The sequence below is a fragment of the Grampus griseus genome, assembly GCF_964374135.1.
Source record: "Grampus griseus genome assembly, chromosome: 8".
Taxonomy (NCBI): Eukaryota; Metazoa; Chordata; class Mammalia; order Artiodactyla; family Delphinidae; genus Grampus; species Grampus griseus.
This window is the reverse complement of record NC_139002.1, coordinates 32,539,134-32,559,041: the sequence shown is the minus strand read 5'-3', so window position 1 is coordinate 32,559,041 and position 19,908 is coordinate 32,539,134. Positions and strand designations below refer to the sequence as shown.

Sequence of the window (19,908 nt, the reverse complement as noted above, 5' to 3'; positions counted from 1 at the left end):
TTCTGACAACATATAAAACTGTGCTGAAAACCATGCTTTTTCAGATCAGTTCCTCAGAGTTATCTGAGAGGCTGTCTTCCAGGCTATAGTCCTCAAATAAAACTCTTTTCTATTCCTATTGTAGATTGTTTACAGATTATTTTCATCAACATTGGGTATCACTTGAATGTACTGAAAATAAAATGATTATTCATTCATTCATTCTTTCAACAAATATTCTACAAATGTTCAGCAAGCAATCAGCAACTAGTGCTGTGATAGATACAGCAGTCTTACTAAGATGGGAGTTTGGTAAAATGAGATTATGTTCCTAAAGAGTAAAGAAAGTACAGAGTATCATTATCTATCTAGTGATCGAGTTAACCAGTCCTGCTTCTTGGGACCATAAGTAACTCTAAGGCTTTTCAGAATAATTGTCACTCAATGGCACATTGATCATTGAACCCTGTCACAGCTGATGTGAGGATGATTAACAAGCATTTTTATAGCACCTAATATGTGGGGTTGTGAGGGACATAAAAGGTAATCAGACACTACTCTAAAGAAAAAGTAAAAAGAGATGAGATACATTTTCAAACAAGAATTGAAGACAGACATTTTCCTAGGTTTGTCAGACGCTACTGACTTTTATTTAGATTGTTGCCACAGCAGTGGATACTTATTTAACTTAATAGAGTGTTTGATAAACAGGTTTTATCCTTTCCTTTGCATAGAAATTCTCAGGTCCCATTGAAGCCAGGAAGATTGAAGAGCAGCAATGAAGGTAAACAGGTGCTTCAGGGGCTAAGGTCTCTGTTACTGTTACTGTTGCACATAACTTCCATCCCTAACTGTTGACTTGCCTTAGATCTAAAATTTTGCCAGAATGGATTTTTCCTGCCCATCTATTTAAACTGATCGGAAATTCAAAGACAAGAACAAACAGACTCATATACTTAACTGCATTTGTTCATGTATCTGTCTCTCTTGAATAGAATCAAATATCCTTCAGAACAAAGACTGTATCTTACTCACCTTTGAGTTTCCAGCACAGTGGGCGGCACACAGCAGGTAATCAAAACTTTTGTTGTGTCATATAAAGAAAGGAGCATGACTGGGTATAAAACATACCTGTGTTTGAATTTTTGCTCTGCTACTTAACAACTATGATCTTGAAAGGCTACTTTATTTTCTGGCCTTTTGATAATTTCTCCTAATTATGGAGAACTTAAACGCTGCTATATCATAAAGTTAGAGTGTAAATCACTTAGAATGATTCATGAAGCTCAACAATGGTCCATTTCCTCCTTCCCCTTTGGTCTGGATCCCTGCCCTGTGCTTCTGTAGGCTATTTAGCATGCAAGTGACACCTTTGTCACCCTGCTAAGGTCTGATAACAGTCACACTGCCTTTCTGCTAACAAAAACTGCTTTTCAACTCAGTCAGTTTCTTAGAGGGTATTTCTTTTTCAAAAATGCCAGGAATTTTTGAACATTTTGAACGCCAGAACATAGCAACAGTTTAAAAATGGACACAGCAGAGTGTCTTCCCTTTCCTCAAAGTCAGTGGCAGAGGCATCTGGAGGGCCATGTGCCTGTTTAGATACACACCCCGCAGGAAGACATGAAGGATCTGGAAAAGCTTCAGAAAAGCTGCTTATCTAGAATGACAGGGAAGAGGGCAAACTCTGATGTATAGAGGGGGTAATTTTAGGGTAATTAAAGGAAATCCTTTTTATTACCACAAACAACCTAAAATATAAATATATTCAAAAAAGGGTTTAGAGACATAAGTCATAGGTACATATTGATATACTAAAAGGAAGTTCTGAATTTGGGAGAATGAATTTGCTGAAAAAGCACCCCTGGTACTGATCTCCTTGTCTTTATGATAATTCTTAGTCTTGAGTCAAGGAGAAAAACCAGGAGTTATGCTCTGCTTCACCAGGATCAAAAACAGTCAAAATTCTGTGTGTGTTTTTTTAATCGATTTGGTGTTTGTTGCCAAAATTAGGTTTAGCCCAAGTTTTAAGTTTAAGGTGGCTGAGGTCTCTTGCTACCAAAGCAAAAACTTATTTATAAAAATTCAATATAGGACTCCCCTGGTGGCGCAAGGGTTGAGAATCCACCTGCCAATGCAGGGGACATGGGTTCAAGCTCTGTCTCGGGAAGATCCCACATGCCGCGGAGCAACTAAGTCCGTGCGCCACAACCACTTGCCTGCACTCTAGAGCCCGTGAGCCACAACTACTGAACCCACGAGCCACAACTACTGAAGCCCGCACGCCTAGAGCCCGTGCTCTACAAAAGAAGCCACTGCAATGAGAAGCCCGCGCACCACAACAAAGAGTAGCCCCTGCTCGCTGCAACTAGAGGAAGCCCGTGCACAGCAATGAAGACCCAACACAGCCAAAAATAAATAAACAAATAAATTTATTTAAAAAAAAATTCAGTATAAAAATTAAACTTGAATGGGTGAAAACTTTTAAATCTGGTTTCTCCCCCATTCACTTTGAAGACCTGAAATCTCTCAGACCTATGGGTTTTCTTCTTATTCCTGTGGTTCCATCTAATTGTTAGATTTCTCTGCTGTGGTCTGGTTGTCACCCCCACACGGAGCCAGCTCCAGACCTGATGATACGGGTAATGAGTGCAATTTGTTCGGTTTAGAAGATTCAAGGTGCAAGACTACAATTGCCTGAGGAATTCAGTAGCAACTACTCTGGCCTCTTTTGTTAAAGGACTATGGGTTAATTATGGAAAAGGAGAATTTAGGAGGAGCTTAGAGAAGCTATATATCGGAGTTTACAAAATCTTTGTGAAAGTTCTCATTCTCTAGCTCTCATAAAATAGATTAGTTGCCTTCAAACAGAGATATGTTTTTTTTGTTTGTTTGTTTTTTTGCGGTACGCAGGCCCCTCACTGTTGTGGCCTCTCCTGTTGCGGAGCACAGACTCCGGACGCACAGGCTCAGTGGCCATGGCTTACGGGCCCAGCCGCTCCGCGGCATGTGGGATCTTCCCGGACCGGGGCACGAACCCGTGTCGCCTGCATTGGCAGGCGGACTCTCAACCACTGTGCCACCAGGGAAGCCCCAAACAGAGATATGTGAAGACTTTCCAAGCGGCCAGAGAACACTGATAGTTTTAAGGGAATACATTTCCAGATCTTCAACTTTCCTAAAACTGATTTCCTTGAAAATAGATCTTTCACCCCTTTACAAAATAATTCCCCACTCTCACTCACCCATGTAGCAAACAATGGAGAATTCTCCTTTAATAGTTAACCCAGGTACCATAGACCTGAGGGGCTTCCTGTATTTTCCTGCCCTAATACACATTCCTGTTGAAGATGAAGTTTAATGATAGAAATACAACATGCTGGTTCATGTTGTGATGTTCTAAATTTAGATGTATGGTGCAGTGTAGTGATAGGAACAATGGTAATTTTTGCTTAATGTACTTTGCCTCTTCATTCTTCAACAACTGTCAAAGAATGCATCCTTCTTGAATAAGAGGATGGCAAAGAAGGTATCAGTAGGAAATACTGAATACAAAAATCACTTCATGTACTTAAATGTGATTCTTTTAAATTATTAATACTCAGCTTTTGGATGTATTATTAGCTTAAAGGAAAGACATCTCAAATGGGCAAGGCAGCAAACGTTGGGAGGATGATTCCTTTTAATGTGATTTGGAATGGTTTCCAGGACTCAAAATTTTCATAGGATATTGGCTAAAACACATGGATAAAACTTTTATGTGATTTTTTTCAGATTCATTGTGGATAATTCAGTAAGGCAGTTATCAAATCACATCAAGAAATAGTTATTCCAACTACAGTCAGCTCTTTTAATTTTATTACATAAAATAATTTATATTTAATTTTATTAATTTATATATCCTATTAACAAAAACTAAAATAATATGATAGCTGACAAATCAAGTTATTTTAGCAGGCTATAACTTTTTCTTTCACTAAATATATAACAAAAGTATGGACATGATTAATCCCATTAAAAATTCATTTCCAATAAGAACTGTGTCATATATTTAAAATTTACTTTTCAAAATTTGTACATATTTGTTATTTTGAAAAATTATGTTCAACTTATGTAGTTTTGATCAAATATACTGCTAATATGTGTTATATAATATATATCATATATATAATATATATGTAATTGGGTGATCTATAAAGGACTTTACACAATAAAAAGCTATTACATCAGGAATCATATTTGTGGAGGAAATTGGACTGGAAATACAAGCTCAAGGAGAAAAGGAAAGATGTAGCTATTCTGAATGTTAAAAAGGAGGTTGTTTACTTATTTTTAAAATAGGTGATGTTATACATAAAATCACAGCACTTAAAGGCCCCTAGATACATCTGAAGGAGCACTAAGAGTTCTATTTTTAAATGTCAATATTTACACTATGCAGAAATTATATCTTTTAAAAATATTTAAACTTAAAAATAAAAATATTTAGATGCCAATTTTAAAATGTGCACATGAGCACAGAATTTTTCAAATGTCTTTCAGGTGAAAAAGAAGCAAAAGAATTTGAAGACCATGAGCAGAAAGGATTGCCTGTGGCCAGTACAATCTCTCAGGTCCCTGTGAGGCATCCCAGGCCTCAGGTGGTCCAGACTCTGCAATCTTTGTTCCCTGAGACTCTAAGGGACTTGACTACTAAAAATACAAATAGAAGCATATGTGCTGGCGTGTTTGCAGTATCAGTGTTTATTTCTTGGTGGCAAAATAGAAATGATTTTTAAACTTTTCTTCATTTTTATATTATTATTTTCTAACATGACCATATACTCTGAACAAAGCAGAGGTTAGGAGCACCCAACCTCTGTGCAGTTGAAAACCTTCATGTAACTCTCCAGTGGACCCTCAGTATCCACAGTTCCACATTCATGGATTCAACCAACCTGGGATTGTGTAGTACTGTAGTCTATATTTAGTGAAAATAATCCACATATAAGTGAACCCGCACTCTTCAAACCCATTTTGTTCAAGGATCAACTGTATCCTTTTAAAGTAAGAAAAGAGAAGTTACTTTTGAAGAGTAGAGCAGCAGACTTAGCCAGAAATCTCACCAGAGACACCAATCTCTTTAGCCCTGTCAGGTCCCATCCTGTTGTAAACTGAGGCTGGGCTGCTGGGAACAGGTTTAGCATCACAACACCATGGATGGTGGTGGATGGAGGATGTGTTTTCCCTGAGTTTACACACAAAGGCAATGGCAGCTCATCCTCGTATGAGGCTGTTCTTGCCTCTGTGGACCCAACTAGGCTGGAGAATGAAATATTTGTTTTAGAGTGTTCTGTCTGGTGAGAAAGAAAACCTTGTGCTTTTTTATTTTGTATTTGCCAAAGACTTTTTTAAAAAAGTCAAGAACTGGCCTTTCTCCTTGTGTAATACAAGAACTTTTGGAGTCAAATTTCTAATTAGAAAAACTGCTGATTGTCGAGCTCTAGGATATACTTTTAAAAACATTTTTCTGAACTGCTATCCTCTTTTAACAGTAAACTAATGTAATATTTGCGAAGAATTTTAAAAAGATATTAGGGATAAAATACTATTAAAGAGATATGTGTTTTCAGAGAGATTTGTTTTTTCTTTGCCTTCAAACCTTCACAGAGGCAGGGCATTAAGCAGACAGTAAGCCTGAGTAGAGGCTCTAGGTAGCTGCTAAAGAGAGTGGAACTACACAGAGAAAGTATGAATGGAGGGAAAGTGCCTGATCCATGTACCTTGCACCACCTGAGCAGAAACAATGTGTGGTGAACAAATAAAGGAACGTCCAGATCCTTAAATCCTCTTAATCCTAAAGGGGCTCTTACATTATGCAATGCATTTAGGGACAGTGAAAAATTCACATTCTGGTTAGATGTGATTCTTCTCACCTTTGGCCCACCTGCCCGCCCCCTCACTCTACAAGGTCATGCCTTATATTATAGTTCCTACACACAGGTCTTTCCTCTCCTATTAGATTACAAACTAATTGAGGGCAGGATTACTGACTGAATTGTCTTTGTGTTCGTGCTACATCTCCATCCTCCCTTCTCAACTCTCCCCAGTACAATATTTGGTACAAACGTGGGCTCAAAAGATGTAAGCAAGTGAACGAATGAATTAAGAATGTAATATTCTTCTGTGGTCTAGAGAAGTGTGTAAACAAAGATACAATTGCAGAAACAGAGATGTTGAAACTTAAGCAGTGAAATTTCAAAAAAATTAAATACAAATTTTAAAATAATATTAATCAGATTTTGAAGAAACTTCTCTAATTGAAGATTGCATAGCTCTCTGACTCACTGAGTCATGGGATTAAAGTGAGAAGTAGGAAAGACTGAGACAGGATTGTAAGCGATCATTTGCTTGTCCTGTACCCTCAGCTGCCAGGTAGCTAAAGGAAAAGCAGCATCCTCCACCCTGGGGGCCATTGAAAGGTTCCAGTCACCATTTACCTCCCCCTCCCTGCCTGGATGGATAGGACCCAAGGATAGATGGACACATGACATACCATGCTGGGTTTAACAGTGTTCCTTCAATGACAGAGGCACCAAGAAACTGCACAGGAGAGACCCCCAAAGTGTGGAATGTAGAGACATGCTTCCTCATAGCATAGAGAACAGAGAAAATAAAACCAATATTTATCTTTGTGTAATACTGTATTTGATGAATCAGGCCTGATTCCAAGCAGTGTATAGCTGAGTAATGGAGAAAACCTCACCCTAAATAACAGTAATGTACAGCAGAACGTGATGAACACTGTAAGACAGGTCAGATAACCTGTGGAGGGAATTTAAAGGTGTATGTGTGTAGGTGTGTGACCTTAGACTAGGAATCTGAACTTTCACCCTTTCCAGATGTAGCACAAACCATGGGGAAAATGGCAGCATCTGATACGGTATCTCTCCACTTACCTTTTATTCAGAGACTGCTCAAACTTCCCTCGAAGCGACTACTTCTTCCATATCTACAAGCTTTTGTTTTGGATGTTACTTTGGCCTAAAATATCTTCTCCCTCATTCTCTGCCTTCCAAAATGCTACTCATTCTGCCATATACAGCTGAAACACCATTTTACATGTAACTTCCCCGACACCTAATGTGAATTAAATACTGCTTTCTCTGAACCGCTACAGCACACAGCTTATAGCCCTACCTAGTAGTTTCATTTCTCTTTATACCATATTTATGCATGCATGCATCTGTCTCTCAAGTCAAACTACAACTTCCTTTATCATATTCATCTTTCTGACCTCAACAGCAGCTATCACCATGCTCTGAATATAGAAACAGTGTTTTACAGGAGACAGAATCTGGGTTTTAGAGATCAGCATCCATGGATTCTGATCCCAGCTCTGTCATTTTACCAGTTGTGGATCTTGGGCCTTACTTAACCTTTCTATGCCTCCATTTCTGCATCTGAATAGGAACTAAGATCTTCTCAAGGTTGTGATAAGAATTAGACATAATAAATGCAAAATGTCTAGTGTATAGTAGATCATCTCCAAATGGCAGTGATCACAACTTTTACTCTATATAGTAATGATCTTGTTGGCAAAAAAGACATGTAAAATTGCCTACTGTCTACGATACCTAACAGGGTGTGAGTACCTAGTGGAAGCTTGTAAATATACCTTGACTTCGACTCTTAAAGACCTACCTTGAACTCTTTCTCAATGTTGGCCAGCACTGCCAGCTCATTGCTAAGCTCTAAAGCTGTCATGACTGGATCTTCACTAGACAATGACAGGTAAGCTGGGCTTGCCAGGCCTTTGTAGGCATTAATTCTAGATCTGGAATGGCTGAAGGAGTCATGCTTCTGTTTCTGGTTGCATTCGCTGCACTTGCAGAAATAGTCATGAGGCCGTTCAATCCGAGCACCCTTCCGCAAGAGGGTGTGCACAATTTCATATTCCTGGCAGTGGGCGGCCAGAACGATTGGAGTCACATCATGGGAGAACCGTGTTCCGTCTTCATCATAGGCATAAAAATCATCTTGCTGGAGTTCAGACTGACTGGGGCTGGTTGCTAACCGCTTGCCTTCAGCAAAAGCTGGATGACTGAGAATGGCTTCCACAATCCGAACATAACCTTTACTAATAGCTAAAAGTAAGGCATCCCCAACACGAGACAGATTTTCTTTCTTGAGAAGAAGTTCTGTAATTTCCAGATGTTCATTGGCCACCGCCAGCTGCAGGGCATTCTGGCCCATGTAATCCACACAGTTAACATTGAGTGAGAGGCATTCTTCTAACATCTTCCTTACCACTGGGATGTTGCCATATTCAGCTGCATCTAAAAAGCGTTCCTCCTCAATAGACAGGTTTGTTGAGTGATCATTAAACATGTATGCTGGTCCTCGGTTAGCTAACCTTCTCCCCTTCTCACGGAGAACTGTCTGCCGCCGGTGGGTCAGTCTATTGTCGGTGCCCCGGCTGTAATAAAATAGAAAGATTGTGAACAAATCATATTAAGAGCATCTTAGTGTGTAAAATGACCTACCATTCATCTAATGCAATCCTCAAGTATATTAGATGTTGTCTCATCATCTCTAGACCAGCTATAATACAAATGAAGATGCATTTATTTGTTAATGGATTCCAAGAAGTCCTCTTTTTAGAAAGCCAAGCACTTTGCAGATTTTGACATTTTAATTTGGGGTGGAGATTCTGGCAATTCCCATAGTCTCTCTGTGCCATGCACACAGAGATTAATGTGTGTTTTTCAATCGCAGATATTATAGATACAAGAAAGACCCAAAATGTCACCGTTATGACATAGAGTGTAAAAATATAAAAAATAAGTAGGAAAATAGCAAATCCATTCAAGTCAACATATATTTATTGAGTCCCTCCTATGCCAGGGCCAGGCATTATATAAGGTCTGGAAAAAAGCAATGGTAAAAAAAAGAAACCTTTCTGTCCTTAAAAATCTTGTAGTTCAAAGGGAGAAATGGGCAATTAGCACATTACCTTGTTATCAGCTGTTTAATTGTCATGATAAACTTATAGCAGGGGCATCTAACCTACCTTCTGGGAGAAAGTGACATGCTGAAAATGGAAGGATAGCAGGAGTCAGGTGACAGTGTGTTTGGGGAGAGTGTGATGAGGTCAGGTATAGGTAGAGAGCTTTCTCCAGCAGAGGGATCAACTGCCACAGCGTAGGTTTCATTAACAAGGACAATTAATGGATTGGACTCTGGTAGGCATTGTTCTAAAAATCACTGGTAACTTGAGAAAGTTGTGATCCAGGTGGTAAGTGGGAAGGAATGAGTCTGTGATGGAGACCGTGGTCAAAGAGGAGGCCAGCCTTCAATGTCAGCTTTCGTTCTGTGATAAGAAACAGTGATTCCTCCTCTGATCGAAATGCTACAATGAGGATTTTTTTCCCTAGTGATTCATAACTTTATGTCTTAAGGTGTTTTTGAGTTTGAAGGGCTGAAGCTTTGTCACTATCACTAACTGGAAACCCAAAAAGGACAAGTTCCTGCAGAATACAGAAGAGCCAGGTTAAAGGGGAGCCTGAAAAGAAGAAGAAAGGTGTGATTGATGATTAACGTCATAGACGCTTCTTCTCTTTATAAATGTTCTAAAAGCCATCCCTCTTCAAAGACTGTCACAAACTTCCCCATATAAAGAGAATTTAAATAGATCCAAAGACCCCATAAGCCATCTTCCCCTCCGATGTGGCCAGGCTAAGAGAAACTAATTTTCTTTCCATACTAACCCTTATCCATCTTTATACCAAAGCTCCAGGCAATGTTGACAATGGCAGTGTGATGCCCAAAGAAGTTAGCAAAATGTCAGCAACTCAGAAATAGATTGTGGCTCTCCAAGGAGCTTCATGAGTCTGCTGCCATATTCACAAAACTTTTTCATAGACTTTCGTTCAGCAGTGAACCCTTTAGCCAGCCATGACCTCTTCAAAACTAACCAGGCTGATGTTTTACTGACAACTACGTAAATTTTTTAAAAATGACATTAAGGGCCATAGCCAAACATATGCTATAATACTAGTAATTTTTAAGATAGATCTTTAGATAATGTGTCCATAGCTTTTATTAAGTAATAAGAGAATGATTTATATATCTATTTTGCTTTCTATAGCTATTGTTTTGTTTCCGATTCCATTTTAAATTGTACCCAAGTTATGCATGTGCGTGTTTACAGACTCTAAAAGCTTGTTACAAAAAACAGCAGTCCCTTATTCTTCACCTTCTCCATATCCTGATCCCCAGAGGAAATACATTTCAACTATTTTAGCTGGTTATTTTATAATTTAAATCCTTACATCCATATAACTTCATAACATTGCTATTTCTTGCTTTTTCAGATTTGGTATTATCTACAGACTTCCCATTATGAAAGTTGAGTATTTAGCTCACTTTCACAATCTCCCACCTTACCTTCACATCCTTCTCTCTCTCTCTCTCATACACACACACACACACACACACACACACACACACACACACACACATGCTTCATGGTCCCTTATCATTCCAGTATAGTTATATCATAACTTTTGTTAGGTAGCTATTTACATTATGACAATGTAGGTGCTAGCTATAGCTATGACAAGTAGTATATACTATACTGTGGTGTCTTTTCTGGTACAGCTTCCCTGTGTCCTGCAACCCAGTCTTTAAAAATCATCTTTCTGTATTCATATGCTTAATGTTCTACGTATTTATGAAATTCAACAAAATTAATCTCCTTCAGTATAAATCTTCTTTTAATACATTCAACATACTATGTGTTTTTTTTCAATTTTAGCTTCTTGAAGAATCTCCCTGTCACCTTCTGATCTGCTCATCTGGACCAGTTGCTATCACCAGTTGGTGAATATTTGTTGTCTTTGAATCTTCCTTTTAGCATCATTCCAAGGATTCTGTTTGCTTTGCTCTTGTGTTGGGTTCCTTACTGGCTGTACCCCAGATCTTCCTCTTTTTTAGTTTACTCCCTGGAGGATGGAGTACATCCTCCAGGAGCTGACTGAGAAAGCAGGCATAGGAAATAAATTTCTTGAAATGTTGTATGTCTAAAAATGACTTTGTCTTACCTCCAAACTTAATTGGTAGCTTGGCTGGGTAGAGAATTCTAGGATGACAATAATTTTGAAAGTCTGGTTCTGTTAGATTCTAGTTTTTGTTAGTTGTTATCAAGGAGTATGATTCTAGAAATTCTCTTTCTCTCCGGTGCCCTACAGTTACATGATCTTTGTTATTGAAGGGAATCTCTTTTCCTCTATAGTTCTAGGCACTCAGTAAAACTTTTAATGTGGAAAAACATGTCCTTCTTTTCTGAAGAATATTTTTGATTTATTTCTCTGATAGTTTTGATTCTTGCTTACAGTGTTCCTTGTTTCTGGAACTCCTTTGTTTTGGATGTTGGACATTCTGGAATATCCTTTTACTTTTTTATCTTTTCTCTTCTATTTTCCAATGGTTTATCTTTTTGCATTGTACTCTGAAATATTTCTTCAACTTTATCCTCTAATATCTTTTGAAAATTTTTTTCTGCTATTACATTTTTAATTTTTAAGAACATCTTTTATTCTTCAAATGTTTCTGTTTATAAGATCTTTTCTGCTTTCAAAGACACAGTATCTTATCTAATTCTGGGGACATCAGTGATAAAAACTCTAACACAGATCAGAACACTTCAGAGAATTTATTCCTAAGTCACTTTTCTTATGTTTGTTTTTATATTTTATATTTTTATGTTTGTTTAATACTTTATATTAAAGTTATTCCTCAGGGCTTCCCTGGTGGCGCAGTGGTTGAGAGTCCGCCTGCCGATGCAGGGGACACGGGTTCGTGCCCCAGTCTGGGAAGATCCCACCTGCCGTGGAGCGGCTGAGCCCGTGAGCCATGGCCTCTGAGCCTGCGCGTCCGGAGCCTGTGCTCTGCAACGGGAGAGGCCACAGCGTGAGAGGCCCGTGTATTGCAAAAAAAAAAAAAAAAAAAAAAAAGTTTTTCCTCAAGTAACTAGTGATCCTTAGGAGATATTCTTTTCCATTTAAAAAAATAAATATTATTTCTAATGTCTTTACAAAGAGAATGTAATTTTCTCCTACAAGAATCAGCCAGCGTCTAATGTTGATTTTGGCAAAAGGTGACTCTTGACATAGAAGCGAGTTTCTAGAAGAGCAGCATTATTTCTGAGTTAACAGGATGGATGAAGTGAAAGAGATAAGAAGTCACCAAGATTTGTTGCATGAGCAACCATCCATCATTTCCTTCTGAAATTCTGAACCTTCTTCCCTTTTTCAGTCACTTTTCTGACTTCTAATAACCTCGTTAGCCTTTCACTTCCTCTCTTGTCTTCTGTATAAATTACTTTCCATACTTTCTGTTGTAGACAAGAGGAAGTTCAAAGATTAGAGGGAGGGGACGTATCTGTTGAACATGGTTAATGCTTTGAAAATGAAAACCTGTAAAATTAAAGGAGAAAAGAGCTAGGATCAGGGGATTTATAAAAGTGAGATGAAAGTACTGGTAGCACAAGAAAGGTTTTTGTGTAACTAAAAAAACAGGACACAAAATAATGCCAAATACCAAAAGACGAAGGATCAAGCCTCTTTTTTGTTCTTTTTTTCCCCGTAAGATTGAGAGAAATAATTATACCAGCCTAATTTACAGGATTACTTCTAGGGTCAATTGAAATTATGAATGTGGAAAGCACTTAAATTTGGATTTCATCATTTTTACAGACATAGGAATATGCGTTTATATGAAGAAGAAGGACACTGACTTTATAATTTTTCAGCTGTTATTCAATTAGAAAACCCACGAAAAGCCAAGGACTGTGATGGTAATTGATATAAGTGTTTTTTGTCTTTTTATAGAAAGAAAAATTATGATTAGCAACTTTACTCATATTTCAATTTTTTTTTTTGTTTTTTGTTTTTTTTTTTTTGGTACGCGGGCCTCTCACTGTTGTGGCCTCTCCAGTTGTGGAGCACAGGTTCCGGACACGCAGGCTCAGTGGCCATGGCTCATGGGCCCAGCCGCTCCGTGGCATGAGGGATCCTCCCGGACTGGGGCACGAACCCGTGTCCCCTGCATCAGCAGGCGGACTCTCAACCACTGCGCCACCAAGGAAGCCCCTCATATCTCAATTTTTAACCTAGTTTCCAAAGTTTTATTTGTTCATATAACACCTCTAAATTTACATTGAGGTAGAATAAGACTGAGTTGTGACATTTTTTAATTCTAAACTTTTAAAATAATGATTTATGATTTTAATGTTATTAATTTGAATAATGGCAAGTTCTATACTGGCAAGGCACTAATCCTAAGGATATATCCTATTTCCTTCTAAACTATTATGCTTTCATACCTATAACTTCCATCCGTTTGAAGAACAGGAAAGACATTTCCAGGGAAAATGTTTTCTTCAGTTTCAAATCTTTTCCTGTCTCTATCACAAATTTTAATCATTTGCAGTTACATAAATTTCAGATATGTTTTTATTAAAAGGCCTGGATCATCATCATCTCTTTAGCACTCTGTCAATGAGAAAGCCAGATAAAGAATGTTTACAGAGGTGTTTAAGATTGTTTTAGGAAGAAAACTCTTAAATGTACAATGAAGGCAGTACTCCTTGCATGGGTAGTGAGATAAAGGGAAAGTGCTTGCACGTTGACAAAATGCATCCATTACTGTCTCCTTATCATTCCCAACTGCAGTCTAAAGAAGCAACAAAAGGCTTCATGTATAGTATTTTGTCATAAGTGGTGCTGCTTAATCCTTGTTGAAACGCAAAAGCAAAATGTGTAAAACAGCTTTTTAAATGACAAACATTTGAAGCCTTTCAAGAAAGATACTAGATGTTGCCAGATTATAGAATGGATTTTATAAGGCTATATTATAGAATTGTACATTAATTGCAAGTGTAACCTAGAAAAATTGTCTACTAGAAAGAGGAACAATAGCCCAAAGCACCATGTCAACAAAAGACACATTTTCATTCCAGTTAAAGGGCACACTTTTGCAAAGTGGGCTCTTCTATTTAAGAAAAATATTTATTAAGATTGTTTTCTTCATCCTTTTAGTTATATTTAGCATGGCTGAATGTTCAGTAACCTACATATTCATGACTGTATTTTTGTAATTTGCTTTATCACAGTACATAAATACCAGTTCTAGGAAGAATGTATCTAGCCACTGCCCCCATGGTACTCAAATATTGATTAGGTCATGAAAACAAGTTTTTACATACCTCATTTTCCTTATTCTTTTTGCTGGCAGAATAGTGCCTGTTGCCCCAGATAGTGAGAGGTGGAATAATCCATCTCTACTGAAAGTGCCAGCAATGTGAATTAGCTTTTGAGTCAAATGGACTGTGTGCTTGAGGCCAGGGCATGTGCAGTAATTTCCTCTACATCCTGTTCAAATATGATGCACTTTTATCAAATAGAACTGCTCCTATACAAACTAAGCTCTATATTAAGTATCTAGCTTCACTTTTATTTTTTGCTTCAAAAATCCTTGAAATATTTAAATAAAGCACAATTCTACTAAAGCAGAAGTGTTGAAACATAAATGGCATGTAACTATTCCAGGCAGCATGGAAGAGCCACAGGAGTAGACTTTTAGATGTATCCTAGGAAGGTGAAAATTAAGAAAATTCTAGAATGTATATTTTATTACATGCACAATTATCCATGGGAAAAATTACATGCACAATTATCCATGGGAAAAATTAGACGTAGATATTTAGAGATTAACAACAAACACAACTAGCAATTTTGCATATTACTTTAGGAGGATAAATGATAAAAGTAATTTTATTCTAATTTTATAACAATGAGATTGTTTTTACTCTACTTAATCTCTAGCCACACATTCCTGGTCCTTCCTCTGGGGTTGAGGGAGCAATACACAATCAGAGTGGTTTTCCTTTTTCTCACGAGAGCAAGGACTACTTTGTCTTATTCACCACTGGATTCCCAGCACTTAGTAGAAAGGCACACTGCAAGTGCTCTGTACATAACTTCAAATGCATGAGTCCCTCTTGTCAAAGGAATAAAAATCAAAGACTGGGCTTCCCTGGTGGCACAGTGGTTGAGAGTCCGCCTGCCAATGCAAGGGACACGGGTTCATGCCCCGGTCCGGGAAAATCCCACATGCCACGGAGTGGCTGGGCCCGTGAGCCATGGCCTCTGAGCCTGCGCATCCGGCGCCTGTGCTCTGCAATGGGAAAGGCCACAACAGTGAGAGGTCCACATACCGCAAAAAAAAAAAAAAAAAAAATCAAAGCCTGTTTGCCCTCTATTAAGCCAATAGCAAATCACCACGACATACAACCCTACAAAAAAAAAAAAAAAAGGAACACAACATGAAGGTTTAACCACAATGTGTCCTGGAGTACATATAATAGTTTGCATTCATTTCAAATAAGCATCAAGCTCAATAGCGAATGAAGAAAATTGAAAGGCATATTTTTTAAATGGCATCCTTGTGACTTGTCTTTGATCCAGAAGTGGAGATTTTCTTGTCCTTAAAGGTAAAACTAATATTCTCTCACCTCTATTGCTCTGTCTATCCTTGACACTGCGCATAGAGCATAACCACCCACCTTCACACCCATCTTCACAATGCATTACCAAATCCCTTTAACCTCCAGATATTTTTCAAAGTAACAGTTCTTTATTTCGATTCAGTTAGCTTCGATTTTCCCCATGGACTCCCCTCATTTCATCAAATACTAACGTTCTATTTAATCAGTCACACTACATCACAACACTGCCTTATTACTTTGAGAAGCAAAATGATAGAAACCTGAACTGTGTGTCGCTTTCAGTTGGGAACCAGCAAAAGTGTGACTGAAAAATGTCTTGTGCATGTTATATATTTTTGTTTGTTTATTTTTATCACCAGTTGGCATCTCACTTGTACAAAGTAGAAACCAAACTATATGAGAAAATGAAAACATGAGTAAATAATGGAACAGTTATAGAAACCTTACTTTTTGTAAAACAACTAAGTCTGAAATGTCATTGTTTCTTTTCAGCCTTCAGCTTGTGGTTTATTTCATGTGTCATGTCATCCTTCTTTGAAATGCTCTTTTGTAGATCTCTGGGCACATGCATTTATTTTTATCTATTTTGACAGAGTACTCTTGGAAATATAAAAAAGTTTATGTCTAATACAAGCAAGATATACCCCAATTATCTCATCAAAGAAACAGGTTTAAACCTTTTGCTTCTATTATCAACAGCTATCATAGTCCTGTGTATTATACAAGCATATTATCCTGTTCAACAATAACTTCTGTATAAGACAGATTCCAGGCAGAAAAAAGACAAAATACCTAAATTAGGCAATCTGACAACTTTAATGAAGAGACTCTAGGAATGTGTTGGCAGAAGTTTGTGAAATCCAGCATGGTGCCCTACAGTACCCAGTGCAGGACAGTGTAGGCTTCAGCCTGAAGGGGCAAAAGGAAGAAGAAGTTACAAGCAGTTAAACAGGGTAACTGTAAGGCAAGGGCCACTTGACAGCATTTCTGACCTTTGGTTGAGGGTAACAGCCAACCCACCAGGAGAGAGCCAGTGGAATTGATACCCTGACCTCACTCTCCTGCCCTCTGATATGATGGAGGGGCTCTCCCATGGGCTGTACCCAACCCAAGGGCTGGGGACAAAGGAGCCCACTGATACCGTCTACACAGTCTGCATTGATGCCAACCTGCCAGGCAGAGGAGAGTGTGCAAAGGGTGGAGAGTGACCATGAGAGCGAAGCCAACAACACCCAACACATACTCTCTAGGTGAATTTGACTTTGCCATGATTATATCCTTCAGAAATCACTGACGAAAACATATGCATAGAGAAAATGATGTGTTTAATCTTTTATTATGAGTCACTGATGCATCATCAGTTCTCACCTTTCTGAGCTTAATTTTCCCTCTATAATCTATCTGTCAGGAAAGATACCCACATTCAATTTCAGGCAGTCCATTATTTTAAAAAATGAGCCTTTAACTAAGAATCATCCATCCAATTTAGGCTTAGGAGGAACAACTCTGATTCTGAGGATGAGAAAATGGGTAATGTGATATAGAAACATTCAGAATTGTTTAGATTGTGTGTTCAGCACAGGCTGAAGCTGCTGACTGCTGGAGATAACAGTGCTAGACTGCAATAATAGATCTGGAACATGCTCTCAATCTCTACCTCCAGGGCTAGATCCAACCACTCATAATGTGGGTTTAAGTCTATATGCACCTGGAATGTATAAGAGAGTACAACTATAGAGAAAGATGACTAAAGGATGCAGCACATAGTTTAATTTATTTAGAAAACAAAATTATGGAATGCCTTTCTTTGCTGCTGATTCAGCACAATTTTAGATACCACTATCGCACCTCACATCCACCATCAGGATCTTAACAGATCACTCACTCATCAGTTCAAATATTTGCACTTCCAGGCACTATGCTAGGCACATGGGGGACACAGCAAGGAAAGACACTTAAGGCATGGCAGAAAAAAGAGAAAAGTAAACAGAAGATTAGAGGGTGATGCATGTTATTAAAGAAAAGGTATGATGTGCCATATAAATGAATAACAAGGAGTTTTCAACTCAACCTGTTGGTCAGGGAAAGCCTTCTGAAGACATTTCCCTTCTTGTAAGAAAGAAGGAAAAGTTAGCAGAAGGGATGGAAGAGGAGAAAAACACTCCAGGCAAAGAGAACCATACTTGTTTGTATAAGTCAGTAGTCTAGAGAAAATGGAAAGATGTCCATTATGGTGGGAATGTACAGGAGTTCCCTCCCCCAAGGGACTTCTTATTCCTGGCTCAGGTTAACTGAAAATTGAGGGCTCAGGGTTTAGAAGCTGAGGTCTGGGTTCCATTGTTGACCTCAGTTCAACACATAGCATTTATACCTTAGGGCAGAAAAGTGAAAATTTAGGTAACTCCCAACCAGCTAAGGATTCCATTTTAGGAGATTCAAGCTTCAGAACTCAACTATTGGGTCTCCAGCTCAAGGGGTTTTGTTCTGAGGCATTTGGAGCTTACATAATTCAAGTTCACAAGTTTAGGAAAATTAAGAACAAATTTATGGTTCCTGAGAACTGAGTCTTTAGGGATCTGGACTTGAGGCAACTCTGGGGAGCTATGCCAAATACTGGGAAGAACATTGCTTTGAAGAAAGAAGAACTTTGTTGGGAATCTGGACTCTGTCATTTACTAGCTATATCATCTCTCTGAGCATCAGATTCCTTAGCTATTAAATGGGTGGATGGGGGGTGGGGAATAGTAGTTACTTTGCAGGGTTACTATGAAATTGGTGACTCATGACATTCAGCTTAAGGCAGTTCGACGCCTCATCTCTTATGGACTTCAAACCCTTCTTAACTATAATTGTTCAAAGCTTTCCAGTTTGAAGATGTTCTATTTAATAAACAAGGTGGAAGGTAAGCAGTCATTAAATGGCTTTCCTTTCCCCAATGCAATCTCTTAAATTTGTACCATGTGCCTAAAATAACAGATTGACCGTTCCTTGTTTTTCTCCTTGCTCTGTATGTAAACATGGCTAACAAGCCATTTTCATTGCCTGAGTTTTTTTTTGTTTAATCTTTAAAATATTCTGTACTTCATTCTTGCTCACACTGTTCTTAAACTATGTTCTATTCTTTTATCTTCATCCCTTGATTGTGTATTTCCCTTACTCTTCTCGTATACATGAGCTCTTTTTTTTTTTTTTAAGATTTTTTTGATGTGGACCATTTTTAAAGTCTTTATTGAATTCGTACAATATTGCTTCTGTTTTACGTTTTGGTTTTTTGGCTGTGAGGCATATGGGATCTTAGTTTCCCAACCAGGGATCGAACCCTCACCCCCTGCATTGGAAGGTGAAGTCTTAACCACTGGGCTGCCAGGGAAGTCCCCCTTACATGTGCTCTTAAAACCCAAATCCGTCTTCAATTTCTAGTGCCAAGCACAAGCCAGGCACAAAATGTCTATGAATCTACAAGTGAATGAATAAGTAATAGAAAGAAAAAAGGATGAAAAGAAAAATTAATGGAGAGCATTCTGTTTTGTCACATTTTTAGGAGTTTCCCAACCCATTTTATTCCATATCAAGAACTTATGTTTTACTATACAATTAGAATATCATTTATCATCAATGATCAAATGTATAACAACCATACTACACAAGCTTCCTGTGCTGTCAGAGAGTCAAATTTTGAAAAGTGTATCCTTTATTTACCAAGTAAGGGTGACTCTTCATAATGTCCCTGCATTATTCAGGCAGTTGAGGGGAAGGTAGACAGACTACTCTGTAGGTGTAACCACATCTGCTTCACTTCCTACAAAATGACAGTGTATTCATTTAGGATTTCTCCTACCCAGAAGGATGTAATCTAATTAACAACACATCAGGTTTTAGCTCATGAATCTGTGGGATAAAATAATTTTATGTCTGAATATTAGAATGGTCACAAGGCTAAATCAACCAATTTTTATATACTCACTTGATACAGCTAAGATCTTCCAATAATCCACAATGCTCTCTTTTAAATAGGCTGGCTCCTTTGAAATATAGGGCAAAGTGTTAGAAATCATCATAAATAGTAAATGTTGCCTCAATGACTTTCAAAACTAATCTATATAACTTTGTCCTTTATACCATTCCTAGTACAGCAACATCAGACTTTGTAAAGCTACACATTTTTTTCCTCATCCTGTGACCAAATTAGTAAATTTTCATCAAATGCTTCAGATTCACAGTGGTTTAAAGCACAAATGCTTGAGTAATCCAACATGGATTCAGGTTCTGATGTGCCCATTTTTTGACTCCCTGGCTTCCTCCAAAATAAGGATAATAATGACCCTATTTCACAGGATTTGTGGGAGGATTATAATAATGTATGTATTTTATTTGGAAAT

General features: G+C 38.1%; 1 protein-coding gene across 2 annotated transcripts in view; it reads right to left on the bottom strand.

Moving 5' to 3' along the window:
* The window catches only part of TRPC6 (transient receptor potential cation channel subfamily C member 6), a gene marked incomplete at its 5' end in the record, with an annotated part of 122,853 nt that overhangs the window by 41,061 nt on the left and 61,884 nt on the right, over positions 1–19,908 (bottom strand). For both annotated transcript variants that reach the window (XM_082660560.1, XM_082660561.1), the window contains one exon: positions 7,663–8,437. In XM_082660560.1, coding sequence (XP_082516686.1) covers positions 7,663–8,437 — 775 coding nt within the window. The remainder of the gene's footprint in view (positions 1–7,662; positions 8,438–19,908) is intronic.